Source organism: Somniosus microcephalus, chromosome 18 (genome assembly GCF_052327205.1).
Source record: "Somniosus microcephalus isolate GS21.2 chromosome 18, FLI_Smic_1.0, whole genome shotgun sequence".
Classification (NCBI taxonomy): Eukaryota; Metazoa; Chordata; class Chondrichthyes; order Squaliformes; family Somniosidae; genus Somniosus; species Somniosus microcephalus.
This window is the reverse complement of record NC_141004.1, coordinates 64,470,956-64,492,965: the sequence shown is the minus strand read 5'-3', so window position 1 is coordinate 64,492,965 and position 22,010 is coordinate 64,470,956. Positions and strand designations below refer to the sequence as shown.

At 48.8% G+C, this 22,010-nt stretch overlaps 1 protein-coding gene and 1 long non-coding RNA gene across 4 annotated transcripts in view; one reads left to right on the top strand and one right to left on the bottom strand.

Moving 5' to 3' along the window:
* LOC147105328 (uncharacterized) overlaps positions 1-22,010 on the top strand; it is a 156,596-nt gene that overhangs the window by 4,673 nt on the left and 129,913 nt on the right. For 2 of the 3 annotated variants that reach the window (XM_086011592.1, XM_086011590.1), the window contains exons 2-4: positions 13,417-13,594; positions 15,827-15,879; positions 18,790-18,863. In XM_086011592.1, the coding sequence (XP_085867718.1) occupies positions 13,460-13,594; positions 15,827-15,879; positions 18,790-18,863 (262 nt within the window). In that variant the 5' untranslated portion in view covers positions 13,417-13,459. The remainder of the gene's footprint in view (positions 1-13,416; positions 13,595-15,826; positions 15,880-18,789; positions 18,864-22,010) is intronic. The other variant, XM_086011591.1, reaches the window with a different exon arrangement.
* Positions 1-22,010, bottom strand: part of LOC147105329 (uncharacterized) — a 47,887-nt gene that overhangs the window by 16,145 nt on the left and 9,732 nt on the right. The window lies entirely within an intron of this gene.

The following is a 22,010-nucleotide window of genomic DNA, read 5'->3' as shown; positions in this document are numbered from 1 at the left end:
CATCTAGTTTCCTTGTCTAGATCATTAATATATATTGTGAATAGCTGGGGTCCAAGGACCGATCCCTGCGGTACCCCACTAGTCACTGCCTGCCACTCGGAAAAAGAGCCGTTTATTCCAACTCTTTGCTTTCTGTCTGCCAACCAGTTCTCTATCCAAGTCAATACCTTGCCCCCAATCCCATGTGCCTTAACTTTACACGCTAATCTCTTATGCGGGACCTTATCGAAAGCCTTCTGAAAGTCCAAATACACCACATCCACTGGTTCTCCCTTATCTATTTTACCAGTTACATCCTCATAAATTCCAGTAGATTAGTCAAGCACGATTTACCTTTTGTAAATCCATGTTGATTTTGTCCGATCCTGTCACTGTTTTCCAAGTGCTCTGCTATTACATCTTTTATAATGGACTCTAGCATTTTCCCCACTACCGATGTCAGGCTTACCGGTCTGTAATTCCCCGTTTTCTCTCTACCACCTTTTTTGAATAGTGGGGTAACATTAGCTACCCTCCAATCCATGGGTACAGTTCCAGATTCCATCGAATGTTGGAAGATGATCAGCAATGCATCTACTATTTCTAGGGCCACTTCCTTAAGTACCCTAGGATGTAAATTATCAGGCCCTGGGGATTTATCGGCCTTCAATCCCGTCAATTTCCCTAACACCATTTCCCTACAAATACTGATTTCTTTCAGTTCCTCCCTTTCATCAGACCCTATGTTCCCCGACATCTCTGGGAGGTTATTTGTGTCCTCCTTTGTGAAGACTGAACCAAAATATGTATTTAATTGGTCTGCCATGTCTTTGTTCCCCGTTATAAATTCCCCTGATTCTGACTGCAGGGGACCTACGCTTGACTTCACCAATCTTTTTCTCTTCACATATCTATAAAAGCTTTTACAGTCAGTTTTTATGTTCCCTGCAAGCTTACCCTCATATTCTATTTTCCCTTTCTTAATTAATCCCTTTGTCCTCCTTTGTTGAATCCTAAACTGCTCCCAGTCTTCAGGTTTACTGCTTTTTCTGGCCAATTTATATGTCCTCTCCTTGGATCTTATGCTATCCCTAATTTCCCTTGTTAGCCATGGTTGAGTCACCATTTTTGTTTTATTTTTATGCCAAACTGGGATGAACAAATTCTGTAGTTCATCCATGCGGTCTTTGAATGGATTGAATGAAGAGTGTGTGAGAGAGAGTGTGTGAAAGAGTGTGTGAGAGATTGAGAGATTGTGAGAGAGTGTGTGAGAGAGTGTGAGAGAGTGTGAGAGTGTGTGAGAGAGTGTGTGAGAGAATGTGAGAGTGTGTGTGAGAGAATGTGCGAGAGCGTGTGAGAGAGTGTGAGAGAGTGTGTGAGAGAGTGTGAGAGAGTGTGAGAGAGTGTGTGAGAGAGTGTGAGAGAATGTGTGAGAGAGTGTGAGAGAGTGTGAGAGAGTGTGTGAGAGAGTGTGGTAAACCACTGTTGTTCACTTCACTGTTGTTCACTGTTGTTCACTTCACTGTTGTTCACTCTTGCCCATTGTTGTACCTGTCTGTGCATGCCTCAGCTGGCTCCGCCCCTGGCTCCACCCATATGCCCTGGTATAAAGGCGGCTGCTCTGCAGTTCCCCAGGCATTCAGGACCGGTCGACCACTAGAGGCATGCCTTCGTTCTTTAGCTAATAAAAGCCTGTTTGTTACTCTCTTAACTTCCAGTCTTTCTCAGTAATTGATAGCGCATCAGAGAGTGTGTGAGAGAGTGTGTGAGAGAGAATGAGAGTGTGAGAGAGTGTGAGAGAGTGTGTGTGAGAGAGTGTGAGAGAGTGTGTGAGTGTGAGAGAGTGTGAGAGTGTGAGAGAGTGTGAGAGTGTGAGAGTGTGAGAGAGTGTGTGAGAGAGTGTGTGAGAGAGTGTGTGAGAGAGTGTGTGAGAGAGTGTGTGAGAGAGTGTGTGAGAGAGTGTGTGAGAGAGTGTGTGAGAGCGTGTGAGAGCGTGTGAGAGCGTGTGAGAGAGCGTGTGAGAGAGAATGTGAGTGTGTGAGAGAGTGTGTGAGTGTGAGAGAGAGTGTGTGAGAGAGTGTGTGAGAGAGTGTGTGAGAGAGTGTGTGAGAGAGTGTGTGAGAGAGTGTGTGAGAGTGTGAGAGAGAGTGTGAGAGAGTGTGTGAGTGTGAGAGAGAGTGTGTGAGAGTGTGTGAGAGTGTGTGAAAGAGTGTGAGAGAGTGTGTGAGTGTGAGAGTGTGAGAGAGTGTGTGAGTGTGTGAGAGAGAGAGTGAGAGTGAGAGAGAGTGTGTGAGAGTGAGAGAGAGTGTGTGAGAGTGTGTGAGAGAGTGTGAGAGAGTGTGAGAGAGTGTGAGAGAGTGTGAGAGAGTGTGTGAGAGTGTGTGAGAGTGTGTGAGAGTGTGTGAGAGAGTGTGTGAGAGTGTGTGTGAGAGAGTGAGAGTGTGAGAGAGTGTGAGAGAGTGTGTGAGAGAGTGTGAGAGAGTGTGAGAGAGTGTGAGAGAGTGTGAGAGAATGTGTGAGAGAGTGTGAGAGAGTGTGTGAGAGAGAGTGTGAGAGAGAGTGTGAGAGAATGTGTGAGAGAGTGTGAGAGAGTGTGAGAGAATGTGTGAGAGAGTGTGAGAGAGTGTGTGAGAGAGAGTGTGAGAGAGAGTGTGAGAGAGTGTGAGAGAATGTGTGAGAGAGTGTGAGAGAGTGTGTGAGAGAGTGTGTGAGAGAGTGTGTGAGAGAGAGTGTGAGAGAGAGTGAGAGAGAGTGTGTGAGAGAGTGTGAGAGAGTGTGAGAGAGTGTGAGAGAGTGTGAGAGAGTGTGTGAGAGTGTGTGAGAGTGTGTGAGAGAGTGTGAGAGAGTGTGTGAGAGAGTGTGTGAGAGTGTGTGAGAGTGTGTGAGAGTGTGTGTGAGAGATTGTGAGAGAGAGTGTGAGAGAGAGTGCGAGAGAGAGAGTGTGAGAGAGTGTGTGAGAGAGTGTGAGAGAGAATGTGAGTGTGTGAGAGTGTGAGAGTGGGTGATAGCGAGAGAGAGTGTGAGAGAGAGTGTGAGAGAGAGTGTGAGAGTGTGTGAGAGAGTGTGTGAGAGTGAGAGAGAGTGTGTGAGAGAGTGTGAGAGTGTGAGAGAGTGTGTGTGAGTGTGTGTGAGTGTGTGTGAGAGAGTGTGAGAGAGTGTGTGAGAGTGTGTGAGAGTGTGAGAGAGTGTGAGAGAGTGTGTGAGAGAGAGTGTGAGAGAGAGAGTGAGAGAGTGTGTGAGAGAGTGTGAGAGTGCGAGAGGGTGTGGGAGAGAGTGTGTGAGAGTGTGAGAGAGAGTGTGTGAGAGAGTGTGTGAGAGTGTGTGAGAGAGTGTGAGAGTGTGTGTGAGAGAGTGTGTGAGAGTGTGTGAGAGTGTGTGAGAGAGTGTGAGAGAGTGTGAGAGAGTGAGAGAGAGTGAGAGAGAGTGAGAGAGTGAGAGAGTGAGACAGTGTGAGAGTGTGAGAGTGTGTGTGAGAGTGTGTGAAAGTGTGAGAGAGTGTGTGAGAGAGAGTGTGTGTGAGAGTGTGAGAGAGAGTGTGAGAGAGTGTGAGAGTGTGAGAGAGTGTGTGAGAGAGAGTGTGTGTGAGAGTGTGAGAGAGAGTGTGAGAAAGTGTGTGAGAGTGTGAGAGAGTGTGAGAGAGTGTGTGAGAGAGAGTGTGTGTGAGAGAGAGTGTGAGAGTGTGAGAGAGTGTGTGAGAGTGTGTGAGAGAGAGTGTGTGTGAGAGAGTGTGAGAGAGTGTGAGAGTGTGAGAGAGTGTGTGAGAGAGAGTGTGTGTGAGAGAGTGTGAGAGAGTGAGAGAGTGTGTGAGAGAGAGTGTGTGTGAGAGAGTGTGAGAGAGTGAGAGAGTGTGTGAGAGAGTGTGAGAGAGTGTGTGAGAGAGTGAGAGAGAGTGAGAGAGTGAGAGAGTGTGAGAGTGTGTGTGAGAGAGTGTGAGAGAGTGTGTGAGAGAGTGTGAGAGAGTGTGAGAGAGTGTGAGAGAGTGTGTGAGAGAGTGAGAGAGTGTGTGTGAGAGAGTGAGAGTGTGAGAGAGAGTGTGAGAGAGTGTGAGAGAGTGAGAGAGAGTGTGAGAGAGTGTGAGAGAGTTTGTGAGAGAGTGTGAGAGAGTGTGAGAGAGTGTGTGAGAGTGTGTGAGAGAGTGTGAGAGAGTGTGAGAGAGTGTGAGAGAGTGTGAGAGAGTGTGAGAGAGTGTGTGAGAGAGTGTGAGAGAGTGTGAGAGTGTGTGAGAGTGTGTGAGAGAGTGTGAGAGTGTGAGAGTGTGTGTGAGAGAGTGTGTGAGAGAGTGTGAGAGTGTGTGTGAGAGAGTGTGAGAGTGTGTGTGAGAGTGTGTGAGAGTGTGTGAGAGTGTGTGTGAGAGTGTGTGTGAGAGTGTGTGGGAGAGTGAGACAGAGTGTGTGTGAGAGTGTGTGAGAGTGTGTGTGAGAGTGTGTGTGAGAGTGTGTGTGAGAGTGAGAGAGTGAGAGAGTGAGAGAGTGTGTGAGAGAGTGTGTGAGAGAGAGAGTGAGAGAGTGTGAGAGAGTGTGTGAGAGTGTGTGAGAGAGTGTGAGAGAGTGTGAGAGAGTGTGAGAGAGTGTGTGAGAGAGTGTGAGAGAGTGTGAGAGAGTGTGAGAGTGTGTGAGAGTGTGTGAGAGTGTGTGAGAGAGTGTGAGAGTGTGAGAGTGTGTGTGAGAGAGTGTGTGAGAGAGTGTGAGAGTGTGTGTGAGAGAGTGTGAGAGTGTGTGTGAGAGTGTGTGAGAGTGTGTGAGAGTGTGTGAGAGTGTGTGAGAGAGTGTGTGTGAGAGTGTGTGTGAGAGTGTGTGGGAGAGTGAGACAGAGTGTGTGTGAGAGTGTGTGAGAGTGTGTGTGAGAGTGTGTGTGAGAGTGTGTGTGAGAGTGAGAGAGTGAGAGAGTGAGAGAGTGTGTGAGAGAGTGTGTGAGAGAGAGAGTGAGAGAGTGTGAGAGAGTGTGTGAGAGAGAGTGTGTGAGAGTGTGAGAGAGTGTGTGAGAGTGTGTGTGAGAGTGTGTGAAAGAGTGTGTGAAAGAGTGTGAGAGAGAGTGTGAGAGAGAGTGTGAGAGAGTGTGTGAGAGAGTGTGTGAGAGTGTGTGAGAGAGTGTGAGAGAGTGTGAGAGAGAGTGTGTGAGAGTGTATGTGAGAGAGTGTGTGAGTGTGTGAGAGAGTGTGTGAGAGAGTGTGAGAGAGAGTGTGAGAGAGAGTGTGAGAGAGTGTGAGAGAGTGTGTGAGAGTGTCTGAGAGAGTGTCTGAGAGAGTGAGAGAGTGTGAGAGAGAGTGTGTGAGAGAGCGTGTGAGAGAGCGTGTGAGAGAGCGTGTGAGAGAGAGTGTGAGAGAGAGTGTGAGAGAGAGTGTGTGAGTGTGTGAGAATGTGTGAGTGAGTGTGTGAGAGTGTGTGAGAGTGTGTGAGAGTGTGTGAGAGTGTGTGAGAGTGTGTGAGAGAGTGTGAGAGAGTGTGTGTGAGAGTGTATGTGAGAGAGTGTGTGAGAGTGTGTGAGAGTGTGTGAGAGAGTGTGTGAGAGAGTGTGTGAGAGTGTGAGAGAGAGTGTGAGAGAGTGTGAGAGAGAGTGTGAGAGAGTGTGTGAGAGAGTGTGTGAGAGAGTGTGTGAGAGAGTGTCTGAGAGAGTGAGAGTGTGAGAGAGAGTGTGTGAGAGAGTGTGTGAGAGAGTGTGTGAGAGAGTGTGTGAGAGAGAGTGTGTGAGAGTGTGTGAGAATGTGTGAGTGAGTGTGTGAGAGTGTGTGTGAGAGTGTGTGAGAGTGTGAGAGAGAGTGTGTGAGAGAGTGTGAGAGAGAGTTTGTGAGAGAGTGTGTGAGAGAGTGTGTGAGAGAGAGTGTGTGGCCTGCTTTAAGTTCCTCGGAGTCCACATCACGGAAGACCTCTCCTGGTCCCTCAACACCTCCTCTCTGGTGAAGAAGGCCCAGCAGCGCCTATATTTCTTGAGGAGGCTGAAGGGATGTAATCTGTCACCCCCGATCCTCTCTAACTTCTACCGCTGCACTATAGAGAGCATCCTGACAAACTGTATCACGGTATGGTATGGCAGTTGTAGCTCCCATGACCGGAAAGCCCTGCAGCGGGTAGTCAAAACTGCCCAACGCATTACCGGCACCCGGCTACCGACCATAGAACATATATATCAGAAACGCTGCCTACGGAGGGCACGGTCCATCATCAAAGACCCTACCCACCCCAGCCACAGTCTGTTCGCCCTCCTACCATCTGGAAGACGCTACAGATGCATTCGCACCCATACGACCAGATTTAGGAACAGCTTCTTTCCCAGAGCTGTCATCCTACTGAACTCCACAAATAAACACTAAAGCCTGCACATCTGCCGATGCACTTTATTATGGTCATATTTATGCTAATATATATGTACAAATGTATGTTGAAATGTTTAAGTGTCCTAATCCAAATTGTACACTCTCGGGAGCCGCAAGCCTACATTTCGTTGTACTGCACTTGTGCACTAACAATGACAATAAAAGTTGATTTGATTGATTTGATTTGATTTGAGAGAGTGTGTGAGAGAGTGTGAGTAATTTTGTGGCTAGACGGGGTTTACGTTGATTGTTCAACAACGTTTCGGTGGAAGACTGGGTGACACCACCACCCTCCCCCTCCCCGCAGACCCCTCCTCCCCCCCGCAGACCCCACCTCCCCCCCCGCAGACCCCCTCCCCCACCCCCGCAGACCCCTCCCCCCCCCCCCCGCGGACACCATCTGTGAGATCCAAGGTAAGCCCCGGGACGGGGTGTCTGGCTTGGTCAGTGTTTCACGAGGTGGGGGAGTCCGGGACAGGGGAGACCTACACTTTCCTCCTGAGACCTAGAGGAGCACTCCTGCTCCTCCTGGCGCAACAAAGGAAAGATTTAAACTTATTTGACAGGACCTCTTGGGTCTTCAGACCAGGCTCTTGACATGGGGTCACATGGTACAGGGACACCGTGACATGGGGTCACACGGTACAGCAATACCGTGACATGGGGTCACACGGTACAGCAATACCGTGACATGGGGTCACATGGTACCGCAATACCGTGACATGGGGTCACATGGTACAGGGACACCGTGACATGGGGTCACATGGTACAGGGACACCGTGACATGGGGTCACACGGTACAGCAATACCGTGACATGGGGTCACATGGTACAGCAATACCGTGACATGGGGTCACATGGTACAGCAATACCGTGACATGGGGTCACATGGTACAGGGACACCGTGACATGGGGTCACACGGTACAGCAATACCGTGACATGGGGTCACATGGTACAGCAATACCGTGACATGGGGTCACACGGTACAGCAATACCGTGACATGGGTCACATGGTACAGGGACACCGTGACATGGGGTCACATGGTACAGGGACACCGTTGTTGTGTCTGTGTATAATAAGACACAGACTGCAGGAGAAACGGTACAACAGGTGTTTACTCAACGTTGCTCACAGTGGAACTGCCTGTACAGATTACTACTCAGTCCTAAACACAGGTGTGGTCACTGCCGGTACTACAGTATACATGAGCTGTAAAAAGTAGTTCCCCCCTTAAAGGTATATACATTACAATTCCTCCCCTTTTAGATTAACAGTACCATAACACTCATTTAACAATTAAATATCAAACTAATTACAATTAACACTTTTAACGTGCAACATTAGCTGAAAATAGTCTATTTATATATTCAGTCTTTGGGGAGGCTTCCTGATCCTTTCTGGATAGCGCCTTTCCCGAGTGTCTCGCTCTTGGTGCGGAGGCGATTCTGGCCCCCTGTCGTCGGTTGGTTCATCAGCTTCCGATGCTACTGTTTCTGGGGTAGATGCGACCTGTATGTCGGGTTCATCACCAGGTACGTATGGGCGAGGCATGGGGTTGACTTGTTCCTGTGACTCTAGGATCTGGTCAGCATGGCGTCTCACGATGCTCTCCCCAACGTCCACTGTGTATATTAGTGGGCCCTGCCGTGTGCATATCGTTCCTGGCTGCCATTTTTCTGTTCGGTAGTCGAGGGCCAAGACTGGTTGCCCTACATTGAAGCTCCTTGTTGGCTTCTCATAGATGTGCTGGAATTGCTTACTCTCAACATCTCTTCGTACGTTTTGTCTGAGCAAATCCAGGCGAGATCTTAACCTTCGGTTAAAGAACATCATGGCTGGGGCCTGGTTGGTGACTGCATGTGTCGCATTCCGGTAGGCGAACAGGAAATTGTCCACCTTGTGCTGCAGCGGAATGTTGTCATTGTACATAGCCTTTATGGCCTTCTTAAAAGTTTGTACGAACCTCTCAGCCAATCCATTTGTGGCTGGATGATACGGGGCGGATGTGTAATGCCTTACCCCATTCTTTTTCAAGAACCTCCGGAACTCATCGGACACAAACTGTGGTCCGTTGTCGGAGCAAATCTGTTCTAGCAAGCCATTCCTGGCAAAAAGGGTCCGTAGGACTGCAATAGTTTTCTCCGTGGTGGTGGAGGACATTTTGATGACCTCAGGCCATTTCGAGTGCGCATCCACGGCTATTAAAAACATTGAGTCCATGAATGGACCAGCAAAATCAATATGCACCCGTTGCCATGGAGATGAGGGTCACTCCCATGGGTGTAGAGGGGCCTGTGGTGGTGCATTTTGGACTCTCTGGCATCCTGAGCAGCTCTTGGTCAGGTCCTCGATTTGTTTATCGATTCCCGGCCACCACACATAAGCCCTGGCTAGGCTTTTCATTTTTACCCCTCCCAGATGACCCTCATGAAGCTCATTGAGCACTCTATCCCTTAACTTGGGTGGAATTACCACTCGGGATCCACACATCAAGGTCCCCCGGCACACTGACAGCTGTTCTCTCCTTGTCGAGAATGCTGGCAACAGTGAGTCGCCATGTGCTGGCCATCCCTTCACCGTCAAATCATATACCCGAGACAGTGTCGGGTCATTTCGGGTTTCCTTTTCGATACAAGCGTTAGTTACCGGTAGGTATTCAACTATAGTTGAATGGAATATTTTGACAGGATCCACTGCTGGTGCTTCCTCCACAGTAGGCAGTGGCAGGCATGATAGCCCATCAGCATTTCCATGCTGTTTCGTGCCCTTATATTCAATCTCATAGTGGTGCGCCCCTAGAAAAAGTGACCATCTTTGTAGTCGTTGTGCAGTCATCACCGGAACGCCCTTCTTTGGATTAAAAATGGAGACAAGAGGCTGGTGATCAGTCAGCAAGGTGAATTTCTGCCCGTGCAGATAGTGATTGAACTTTTTCACTCCCCACACTAGGCTGAGGGCCTCCCTGTCAATCTGGGCGTAGTTACGCTCGGCTGAGGTTAGTGATCGTGACGCAAAGGCTATTGGCCTCTCTGAGCCGTCCGAGAATTTGTGCGACAGCACCGCTCCAATGCCGTAGGGTGACGCGTCACATGCCAACCGAATTGGTAATGCCGGGTTGCAATGGGCCAGTACCTCTTTCGATGTGATTAGTGTTTAGCTCTTCTGGAAAGCTCATCTACATTCGTCACTCCACTTCCATGGCACCCCAGTTGGCAGTAGAGTGTTCAGTGGGTGTAGTATTGTAGACAAATTTGGCAAGAACTTATGGTAGTAGTTTACCAGCCCGAGGAACGACCTCAGTTGTGACACATTTTCCGGTGCTGGAGCCTTGACTACTGCCTCAATCTTCTCTGGGGACTTATGTAACCCCTCTTTATCGATAACGTGGCCACAATATGAGATCTGTTTTCTAAAAAACTCGCATTTGGGACGGTTAGCTCGGAGCCCATATTCCTGCAATCTAGTGAGCACCTGCTCCAGGTTGGCAAGGTGATCACTGTCATTTTCGCCTGTGACCAGGATGTCGTCCAAATAACACTGGGTCCCTGGGATCCCTTGCAGGACTTGTTCCATTGCCCTCTGCCAAATAGCCGGAGCTGATGCTACCCCGAAGACCAGCCGGTTGTATTGGTAGAGACCTTTATGGGTGTTGATTGTGAGGTATTTTTTTGATGCTTCTTCTACCTCCATTTGCAGATACGCCTGGGCCAGATCAATCTTAATGAAGCGTTTCCTTCCAGATAGCGAGGCGAAAATATCTTCAATCCGCGGAAGTGGATATTGTACGGTGTGAAGGACCGGGTTCACTGTTACCTTAAAGTCCCCACAGATGCGAACCTTCCTTGGTTCCCCAGGCGTGCTGCTCAACGACTTTTTCATCACAGGGATGATGGGTGTAGCCCACTCGCTCCAGTCTACCTTGGACAGTACACCGGAACGTTCCAGAATCTCCAGCTCTGCTTCGACGGCTGGGCAGATTGCATAAGGTACCGGTCTGGCCTTAAAAAATTTTGGCCTTGCGTTTTCTTCAATTTTAATCGTCGCTGTCATGCCTTTTAGTGTTCTGAGTCCTTGCTGGAACACTTCTTTCGCGTCAGTTAGGATCTTTGACAGTCGCCCAGGTGTGACGTCGTCATCCTTTTTGTCAGCCACAGTCAGTGCCTGTATGGAATGCCAATCCAGTTGTATTTTCCGGATCCATTCACGTTCCAGTAATGGTGGTCCTCCATCTTGCAATACATACAGGTCTAGTTTTGGTGTTTCCTTACCGTTATATATAATGGTCACCCTTATTTTTCCTTTGGGGTAGACTTTTTGCCCCGTGTACGTCTTCAAAATAATTTTTGTGTCTCTCAAGGGTATGTGTGAGAATAGCCGCTCGTAGTCCCGTCGGTTTATGACTGTTAGGGCTGATCCTGTGTCCAATTCCATCTTTACCTGGACTCCTGCTATCTTGAGAGTGACCCAAATGGTTCAGTGATCCTCCGTTGTGATCACATTATGTAGTTTCAGACAACTCAGTTCCCTGCTTTCGGAGTTGTTATCACTCTTTTGTTCGTCTGAACTATTCTCCGTCATCTTATGTACCTTCTTGTACTTTTCTTTGGTAGGTTTCTTATTGCTGGTTTTCTTTCCCGACCTGCAGACTCGTGCTATGTGTCCTACTTTTCCACACTGTCTGCACACTTTGTCTTTGAACCAGCAATCATTCTGGTCGTGTGTTGTTCTGCCGCAGCGATAGCACTTCTCTGTTCCATATGACATTTTGTTTGTGCCATATTCTTGCGGTCTCTGTTGTATCTCTGCAGCACCCTGTGCTGCTGCTTCATATGATACCGCAATGCTGAAAGCCTTTTTCAGCGTAAGGTCCTTTTCAGATAAAAGCTGTTTCTGGTTTCCTTCACTTTGAAGCCCACACACAAACTTGTCCCTTAAGGTATCTGCCAGTCCCGCTCCAAACTGGCAGTGTTTCGATAGTTTGCGCAGTTCTGTTAAATAATCAGCATTGCTTTCATCCTTATGCTGGTTCCGTTTGTGAAACTTGAATCTTTCTGCTATCAGCAGCGGTGTGGGGTTTAAATGTTCCTGTAGTATCGTTACTATGTCTTCAAAACTTTTCCATTGGCTTCGTTGGGGTTACTAGATTTCGTAGTATCCATTAAATTTAACAATACCAACGCTTTCTTGTCATCTGACACCTCATTTGCCTTGCAGTATACCTCTATTCGTTCGACATATGTAGTCCAATCTTCGACTTCATTGTGAAATGCGGTGATACTGCCACTCTTCGGCATTTTGGGTGTGGTTTAAAATGGCATCTCCCAATGGCTTAAAATGGCATCTCCCGCGCTTTCCTTCCTCCCCCGCTGCTGCCAACGCCGCTCCCGGCGGCTCTCATGGCAATGGCGGCGCCCTGTAGGTTTCGCGCGCTTCTCCTGCGCTGCTGCCAACGCCGCTCTCGACGGTCCTCATGGCAATGGCGGTGCCTCGCGGGTTTTTGCACGTCTCTCTCTCCCTCTCTTCGACGCTGCTCGGCCCCTGAACACCGGCTGCGCCCTGTGCGCTCTGCCCTCTCTCTCTCTCCCCCGTCGACGCTGCTCGGCCCTTTGCTGTGCCGCTCGGTCGGGCTCTAGCCCGCCGCTGTCCGAGAAGGGTCTGCGCACTAACTGTTGCCAGCCCGTTTCGCTGGACCACATTGACTGGAAAGCCAAGCCTGGCTCTCGACAGCCTCCCCCGCAATTCTCGAGTCTCTGCTGGATGACTGGGCGGTTGCCCGTGGTCGACGCCCGAGTCTCTGGCCTTGACCTCCAATCCACTGATCTCCAGGAACGAATCCCCGGGAGGTGATGCAGAGTTGCAGGTAGGTTCGAACTTGCCTCGTCGCCAATGTTGTGTCTGTGTATAATAAGACACAGACTGCAGGAGAAATGGTACAACAGGTGTTTACTCAACGTGGCTCACAGTGGAACTGCCTGTACAGATTACTACTCAGTGCTATATACAGGTGTGGTCACTGCCGGTACTACAGTATACATGAGCTGTAAAAAGTAGTTCCCCCCTTAAAGGTATATACATTACAACCGTGACACGGGGTCACATGGTACAGGGACACCGTGACATGGAGTCACATGGTACAGGGACACCTTGACATGGGGTCACATGGTACAGGGACACCGTGACATGGGGTCACATGGTACAGCAATACCGAGTCATGGGGTCACATGGTACAGGGACACCGTGACATGGAGTCACATGGTACAGGGACACCGTGACATGGAGTCACATGGTACAAGGACACCGTGACATGGGGTCACATGGTACAGGGACACCGTGACATGGGGTCACATGGTACAGGGACACCGTGACATGGGGTGATGTGGTGCAAGTTCACTGCGGCACAGGTTCATGAGGTACAGAGTCACTGCAATATTGGGAGGGGTCATGTAGCACTCTTCCAGGCTCATTTTTCTGTTCATATTTTCACATCTCGGTTCTTACTGCTTAATCTGGTCATTCCCTCACATTTACCCTCACGCTTTCTCACTCTCACTTTCACCTCATCCTCAGCCTCACTCTTACCCTCACCTTCACTTACACCCTCAAGACTCATCCTCACTCGCACTCGCGCTCACTCTCACCCTCACCCAGCCTCACTCACACTCACCATCACCCTCATTCCCACCCTCACTGTCACTTTCACTCTAATACTCACCGTCACCCTGAAGCACTCCCATTCTCCCACTCTCCTAAATTTACAAGGTTCTGGGCCTGCCCGAGGTCCCAGTGGGTAAGCACACTGCACAGTGCGGTACTGAGCCTCATAGGCCAGGGAATCTCTAGGTTCAATCTGATCCAAGCCTGGGCAAGGGCTCTTCAGTTGGACTCAGTGCCCCTGGTTTAGAGAGGGAAAACTGAGCCAGTGTCACGCCTTCTCTCTAGTGAGCCCAGATTAGAAGCATCTTTACTCTGCAGCTAACTGTGCTGTGCTTGACCTGAGAGCGCTCGGTGTGAACTAACACTCCTCACTGAGAAATCACAAAAAATACCATATCAGTTCAAAAATAAAAGTTGTCAAGATCCACTTGACAGCTTCCCTCAATGATTTTCTTAATTTCTGCTTTCTGAGGTAAAAGGTCTCATGTCGTTTGCTGACAGGATTGTGAAGGAAGATGAGTTCTCCGCAGAAACTGCTGTACACCCTCCACCGCTCCCAGTCCGCCTCCTCCCTCCTTTCGCTGCCCGTGGCACCCAGGGACAGCGCACTGCATCTGTGGAGACGGAAGGACATTGCCCCATCCTCTGAGGTAAGGGGGAGAAAGCCACCTCAGCTCAGTCACTTACAGATCCAGCCACTCAATGTATCGGTCATGGGAGGTTGAAGAATATAGATGGTAAGTGGTTTTACAGATAACACTTGGTCCATGTGACCTCCTGGACTGGTTTTGATCGCCTGAGGGGGTCGGAGAGGAATTTTCCCGCGTATTTTTTCCCTTATTGGCCCTTATTTCTCTGGGGTTTTTTTTTGCCTCTCCCAGGAGTTGACACGGCTGTGGGAGGTGGGGTGGGGGGGGGAGGGGAAGGGCGGTGGTGTTGGAAAGTGTCTGGTCATGGGGCAGGCTTGATGGACCTGCTGGTCTTTTCTTGCCTGTCCATTTCGTGTGTTTTATGTATTCGGTGTCCTGTTTTAGGTTCTGTGCACGTGATTATAATGTAACGTCCTAACAGTCAGAGTGCGACTGAAAATTCATATCACCGCAACTTCGATCCCACGCGGTACGTCATCCTGCAAGTTATGGTGAGCGGTGTCATGAATGCGGAGTGTGCTCATATTAAAGCATAGAGTCGCACGGTACCTGGACACCGTGACATGGAGTCACATAGTACAGGGTGACAGCAGCATGGGCTGACAAGGTGTAGGAACACCAGGTCATGGGAGTCACATGGTGCAGGGTCACCGCGGCACGGGGTCATGAGCGGCGGGGTCACTACCGTGTTGGGGAGGGGTCATGTAGCACTCTTCCAGGCTCTTTGTTGTACTCATATTTTCACATCTGGGTTCTGACTGCTTAACATGGTTATTCTATAGTTCCTTAAAACTGTACTTAACTTAACTTTTAAGTATCATGAATTTTTTGTATGTAAAGCGCAAGGTATTCTGGATGTGGCGCAAGCTGATATATACACTCTGTATATCGGTTCTGCTAGATGTAACGTACTCCGTCTATCCACTCTCGCCTTGGCACTAGGTTTTGGATTGAGCCTGCCCAAAGTCACTGCTCACTGTGTCTTACAGCCATCAGTCTGGGCTAGATGCATACCCGGGTCCCAGAGGTGAAATGCCAGTGACTAACAGTGTCATCCAGCCTCATTTAATCTGCATGGGCCTTTTTCTCCCTCTAATCTTGGCCCATCCTGCTGTCGGTGGAAGGCCCACCCTGAATAGCAGAGCTAGGCCGGGAGACCACCCTGCACCGGTCATGACCCCCCAAGCTTGAAGTCCTGAAGGTAGAACCAGTGCAGCTACAAGTCAGCAGCAAACAGCCGCGTGAGAGAAAAGCAGCTCAACATTGGAAGAGAAGAATGGGTTGGGAGGTCACAGCGGGGGGGGGGGGGGGGGGTTGGTGGGCGGGGAGGGGAAGCTCCGCCCGATCCCACCTCCAGTAGTGAAACCGCCTCGAAGGTTACTCCAAGCTTTGGTGCCCAGCTTACAGCTTCGAAAGTTCCACACAGCCTGCTTACAAACTAGGCCGTGTGGTCAAAGACTGGACAGGTGGCCATGGGAGAAGCTCAGCTCTTTCCCTCCACACAGTCAGCTCAGCGATCCTACACACCCAGCAGGAAGCTTCGCATGCTGGTTGACAGGGCTACCCCACTGCAATGCCAGTTCTTTGACCCACGCTCCTGTTGGGCTGGACTTCCCACTGGGAGCTCGGGACAGCTGAATAATCTTTATGTGCCTGCTCCATTCTGTAGAATGCTGGCCAGTGCCCTTCACACTTTCTAGTGTCTGTACAGGGGGGTTATATCAGCAGTTGAAAGAAATATAGCGCCTTTCACGATGTCAGGATGCCCCGAAACACTTTACAGCCAATGAGGTACTTTTGAAGAGTCGTCACTGTTGTAATGTCGGATATGCGACAGCCAATTTGCACACAGCAAACAGCAGTGAGATAGTGAACAGATATTCTGTTTTAATTATGTTGGTTGAGGGATAAATATTGGCCAGGACACCAGGGAGAGCTCCCCTGCTCTTGGGATTTTTTTTTGCGTCCACCCGAGAGAGCAGACGGGGCCTCGGTTTAACGTCTCATCTGAAAGACGGCACCTCCGACAGTGCAGCACTCCCTCAGCACAGCCCTGGAGTGTCAGCCTAGATTTTTGGGCTCAAGTCTCTGGAGTGGGACTAAGAACCCAAAACCTTCTGATTCAGAGGCGAGAGTGCTACCCACTGAGCCGCAGTTGATGTTATACCCACCCATTTCATGACCCATGATCTTCTTCACCACCCCATTGATCTCTTCAATCTTGTTTTGTAGGTCACCGTCGATGAGCAGCAGCCTGGACTGAGGGAAGGTTTTGTTCTACTCAGGTTAGGAGTTTCTGTTCTGTCTACTTAGTCATCCTTATATTTGAGGTAGCTGTTCACACCAGTAGAGAGTCAAACCCACAGGAACAAGCATTGGCAGGTGGGCGGGGATTAAATCCACCAAATCAGTGCAGAGAACCTACACCAAGCTTGATGTTTTGCCAAATTCAAACTTGTAGGACCAGTGGGAGAGGAGCACACCCACATTGGAACAGCGGCAGGGAGAACTGGAGTGGACCAACAGCTTCCCTTCCTCCCCTCTTTGCAGTGGCTCCTTGGCCTCACCCTTACTGGCGCCACCTGCCCCTGTGTACCTGACCAAGCATAAGTCAGTGTCCTCAGGAGAGAGGGGATAGCATTCATGGCCTTTTGCCACCATTCTCTGGGGATTGCTGGCTTGTCTTTGCCAGTGGGAAACAGGCTGTTCACCATTTAAAGCGCTCATAAACTGAGCAATTTTGACTTGGCGAATATATCATGTGCTGTGGTCGGTTTAAAGAGTGAACAGATGGTTTCCCACTGGTAAAGAGCAGCCAGCAGACCAGGAGCGTTGGAAGAAGGGACATGTGGCTTAAACGCTATATGCAGGAGGAGGTCCTGAGCACCAACAGGCCCAGGAGCAGCTGAGGTCAGGGGCAGGTGGAGGTCCTGAGCACCAACAGGCCCAGGAGCAGCTGAAGTCAGGGGCAGGTGGAGGCCCTGAGCACCAACAGGCCCAGGAGCAGCTGAGGTCAGGGGCAGGTGGAGGTCCTGAGCACCAACAGGCCCAGGAGCAGCTGAAGTCAGGGGCAGGTGGAGGCCCTGAGCACCAACAGGCCCAGGAGCAGCTGAGGTCAGGGGCAGGTGGAGGCCCTGAGCACAAACAGGCCCAGGAGCAGCTGAGGTCAGGGGCAGGTGGAGGTCCTGAGCACCAACAGGCCCAGGAGCAGCTGAAGTCAGGGGCAGGTGGAGGCCCTGAGCACCAACAGGCCCAGGAGCAGCTGAGGTCAGGGGCAGGTGGAGCCAATGAGGATTTTTTTGTAAACTATTTATCCAAGAAATTTATTGTTCCATTTTCTCCCAGAAATTGTCGTTGTAAATGTCCATAACCAGTTATTTAGATAGGGGCTTCCGTTGGCATCAGTAGGCCAAGGAGGCACAGCAAACATGGGAGGAAGGGAGACCTGGTTGTGCTGGTCCTACCTATTTGAATTTGGCAGGACTTCAACCTTGGAGTAGGTTCTCTGCGCTCCTTTGATGGATTAATCCCTCCACTGCCCAGCCAGAAAGAAAGAAAGAAATTAGATAGATAGATAGACAGACAGACAGACAGATCAACAGACAGACAGATCGACAGACAGATCGACAGACAGATCGACAGGTAGATCGACAGGTAGATCGACAGGTAGATCGACAGGTAGATCGATCGATCGACAGACAGATAGACAGATCGACGGATAGATCGACGGACAGATCGACGGATAGATCAACAGATGGATAGATCGACGGATAGATCGACGGATAGATCGACGGATAGATCGACGGATAGATCGACAGATGCTGATATAGCACCTTTCATGCACTCAGGAAATCCCAAAGCGCTTGAAAGACAATGAAATATGTTTTGAAATGTGGGAGGGTGGATATTCTACTCGCAGTGGATGTTCTTCCCCCAGGCTGTTGTTCATGCAGCTCTGCCTGTAGTAGGCACACATGAGTAGCCCAGGATGATTGATTATCCAGCCTTCCCTACGGGAATGGGTCTCCATCGCACTTCTCCCATTTCAGGCGGCAGTGAAATAGGAAACTCAATGAATGGGAGCAATTGTGGGAATGAACCCAGAATCCTTCATTCTACAGTGCTATGTAGGTGCTAGAGGAAGATAACCTGCCTTGGAATTGATGCATTTCTGGTCATGTCAGGCCAGAGATTCAAACAGTTTTACTGTGGGCCCATAACCATGACGACCCAACCCTTCTCACACAGGACCATTACAGTTGGCGGAAAGAGGAGACACTTTTACATTGTGACTGGCTGCAGTTCAAGTTCTGGGAGAGAGACAACAAAACACTCCCTGTGTCACTTTCCTGTCTTTGACATTTGAATTCTGACACTGGCCTCCAGGAGGACAATTGGATGCAAAGGAGGAGGCAGTTCTGGCGGCAGATGTGGAGGCCGATAAATTGGTGGCTCTTCACTCCTGCCAAAGCATGGCAGGTCAGGGATTTACACTGTAGAGCATCACCGACGGTTACAGACTCGCGTGTCAATAGTCAATGGCGTCACAGTAATAGTAAAGCATTGGTTCACCCCATCAGTCTAAGCTGGATGGGGACCACGGTTCTAGAGGTGAAAGGTCAGAGTGCCAATCCATACTGTAAAGTCTGTGGGTTGTGCAGTAAATAAATACACAGACTTTTGAAGTACAAACAAACAGGTCTTTACTATTCAGAGGTCAGGGCGAATCTGCCCTAGTTATCCTGTAACATCACTTATATAGTGGTGTGGTCACTGTCGGTATTACCGTATACAGAAGCCAATCAAATAGTGCCACACCTAAAGTAGTTCTCTTAAAGGTGAACGGTTACACTCAATCGTTCCCTTAAAGGTAGACGGGTACATACACTACACATACCACGGCTGTACCCAACCTTCCCTCTCCCCAAGCTGTGTGTATCGTAAAGTCAGAAATTGGCATCCACCCATTGTTCTACCCCAATCTGATATAATCACTGAGTAGAGTGAACGCAAAGCTTTGAAGGCTCTATTCAGCTGAACAGTTGGAGTAAATAAACCCTGAACATCTAGACTGGATCTGTTTGAAATGCATCAGTAGCTAACCAGACATTACAGTGAGGCTGCGATTGGAGTGCAGTTAGAGCAGAGTTGACACACATTCTAACCCAGGTGAATAAAGTGGCTTTTTCTTGCAGCAAGGAAGAGCTGAAACAGCAGCAGTCGGAGCTGGCAAGTCTTATCTCTGCGGCGGCCTCCACCCTCCTCGCTGGTAAGATGTTTTCATTCTCTTGGTGTGGGAAAGGAGTGCCTTTACAATGTTTGGTGATAAGATTTGCGTCTACGCATCCATTGATTGTACGTAACTATCCTTGGAGTTGCAGAAAGCAGAATTGTAATCCTGTGCTGGTGTGTGTGATGGGTCAATTGAACATAAGAATTGCTAGATGAAGAAAGACCAAGGTCCATCTAATTCACCCTCTACCATCCTGGTAGTCATATGATACAACAATAATGGAGTTGTTGACTAATCATAGCAATTAATCTCTATATATAATCTCTATTATATAATGCTGCTCCCGAGTCTAGGTTGTTTATAAAAATTGCAAGGAGTAATGGACCCAAAACTAACCCTAGGGGAACGCCACTGCAAACCACTTCCCAGTCTGAAAAACATCCATCCACCACCAGCCTTTGCTTCCTGCCACCGAGCCAATTTTGTATCCATACCGCCACTTTCCCCTTAATTCATGGGCTTCCATCTTCTTAATAAACCTCCTGTGTGGCACTTTGTCAAATGCTTCATATATACTCAACATCTCCCGCGCTACCTTCATCAACCTTCTCTGTTACCTTGTGAAAGAATTCAATCAAGTTAGTCAGACACAATTTGCCTTTAACAAAATCATGATGGCTCTCCTTCATTAACCCATGCCTTTCCAAATTAAAGTTTATTTTGTTCCTGATAATGATTTCCAATAACTTCCCCACCACCGATGTTAGGCTGACTGGCCTGTAGTTTCCTGGTTTATCCCTCTCTCCTATCTTGAATAGTGGTATAACATTAGCAACTCTCCAGTCCTCCGGCACTACTCCTATATCCAATGAGGATTGAAAGATTGTGACCAATGCCTCTGCTATTTCTACCTCTGCTTCTTTCAGCAACCTAGGATGTAGTTCATCCGGACCAGGTGACTTACCAACTTTCAGTAATGCTAATCTTTTTAGTACATCTTCTCTATCTATTATTATCCTGTCCATAACTTCTCTCCTCTTTTAGTGTAACCTTCACATCATCATCTTCCTCTGTGAAGACAAATGCAAAATACTTCAGCCATGTCCTCTGCCTCTACATGAAGATTTCCCTTTGGGTCTTTAATAGGCCCAACTTTTTCCCGAGCAAATTGCTTACACTTTATGGGGGAAAAATTCGTTTAGTTTGCGCCTCCCGTTAGCACCTTAAGAGGGCGCTAATGGGGCACAAAGCAACTAGCGGCCGGGCACGGCGATGTTTGTGCCGCTCGCGAAATTGACCAGACATTTTGTGGCGACGCTAAACTCTACCACCATGATCTCCTGCGCCTGCAGATCGTGACCCGGTAATGCCCCGGACCGGATACTGAGTGGCGCCCCCTGCCTTACTGCCTGTCGCTAGCAACGACAGGTTGAGGGGAGCGTTTTGAAGTCAGGAAGGGACTGGGGGAGCACTATTTAAAGGCGGCCGTTTCCTGCCTTTTTTTGTCGGCGACATTTTTGCACCACGCATTCTGAGTGAGAGAGAGAGACTTCTGGAGATGTGTTGAGGAGCTTTGAGTACTGAGCAACATTTTGCAGGTTCATTTTGATTTGATCTTCCTTGCATCGATTTAGAAGAGTCTTTGGGGGCTGCACTCTGAGTTCTTTCCCAGGGCGCCTCCATTGTTCTTTCCAGCAGATTTGATGTACAGGTCTCTCCAGGCTGAGATTCAAGGCTGCAATGAGCAGGGTGTGGATGAAGAGCAAGATCGACCCACCCCTTTAAGAACTGGCTCACACCAGTGTGTCTGTGTTCCATTGCTGACTGACATCACATGAGCTTCGCCAGCGCTCTGAGGTAGCACCTCACTCCTCGGTGTTAGCGCCTTAAGAGAGGTGTGTAGCGCCTGATTTAGCGCTCCAATCACCTCCAGGGGTGATAGAAGCCAAGTTTGCAGTCGGAAGTGATAATTAACACCAGGTGCTAAACTTTGCGCCTGGCCAATAATTGCGCCCCTAATGGGGCGATACCGAATTTCTCCCCCTATGTTTATAAAATATTTTAGGGTTCAATTTAATGTTGCCTGCCAATCTTTTTTCGTAACCTCTCTTTGCCTAATGTCTTAACTTTTTCAATTCCCTCCTGTACTTTCCATAATCTTCCTGGTTATTCACTGAACCTTGCTCCTGACATTTGTTATAAGCCTCCCTTTTCTGTTTTATTTTAACTTTTATTTCTTTTGTCATCCAGGGAGCATTAGCTTTGGATGCTCTCCCTTTTCCCTTCAAAGGAATATGCCTAGTTTGTACCTGAACTATCTCTTCCCTGAATGCTCTCCATTGCTCCATTACTGCTTTACCCTGCAATAGTCTTTTCCAATCTATCTGTGCTAATTCCCTTCTTAAATTAGTTCTTCCCCAGTTTAACACTTTTACCTTTGATATTTTCTGGTCTCTTTCCATAATTACTTTAAACAGAATTATGTTGTGGTCACTCTTAGCTACATGATCTCCTACTGTAACACACTCGCCCTACTTCATTTCCCAGAACCAGATCCAACACTGCTTCCTTCCTTGTTGGACTGGAGACATTGATTGAGAAAGTTCTCCTGTACACATATCAGAAATTCCTCTCCTTCCCTACCCTTAGCACTATGTTTTTCCCAGTCTGTATTAGGGTAATTAAAGTCTCCTAATATTACTACAGGAAACTCTTTTTTATCCGGCATCGACGGGTCCGGCGTGGTGCCGGTTTATCAAAAAGTCTGGATTACAGAGAGGTATAGTAAAAGGTACGAGAGCTCCGTACACAGCAACAAATCCAGGCTTCCCTGTTGCTTAGCAACAGGTGCAGGAACCCCGACCACAGACCAAGCGCTCCTGTTGCTTAGCAACAAGTGCAGGAACCCCAGTTACACAGCCACAGATCCAGGAACGGCCACTAATATGAAGTAAAACTTACCTGAACCTACTCCTGAATTTTGCCGGTTAACAGAGATTTCCGGTTATTTAGGTGCCGGTAAATCGAGAGTTTCCTGTACTCTATTTTTGTTACACGCCTTTGAAATTTGCCAACAAATTTGCTCATCTGTCTCCTTCTCAATGTTTGGAGCTCTATAAAAAAACTCCCAACAATGTAACAGCTCCCCGTCTGTTGCTCAACTCAAGCCAAAAAGATTCAGTC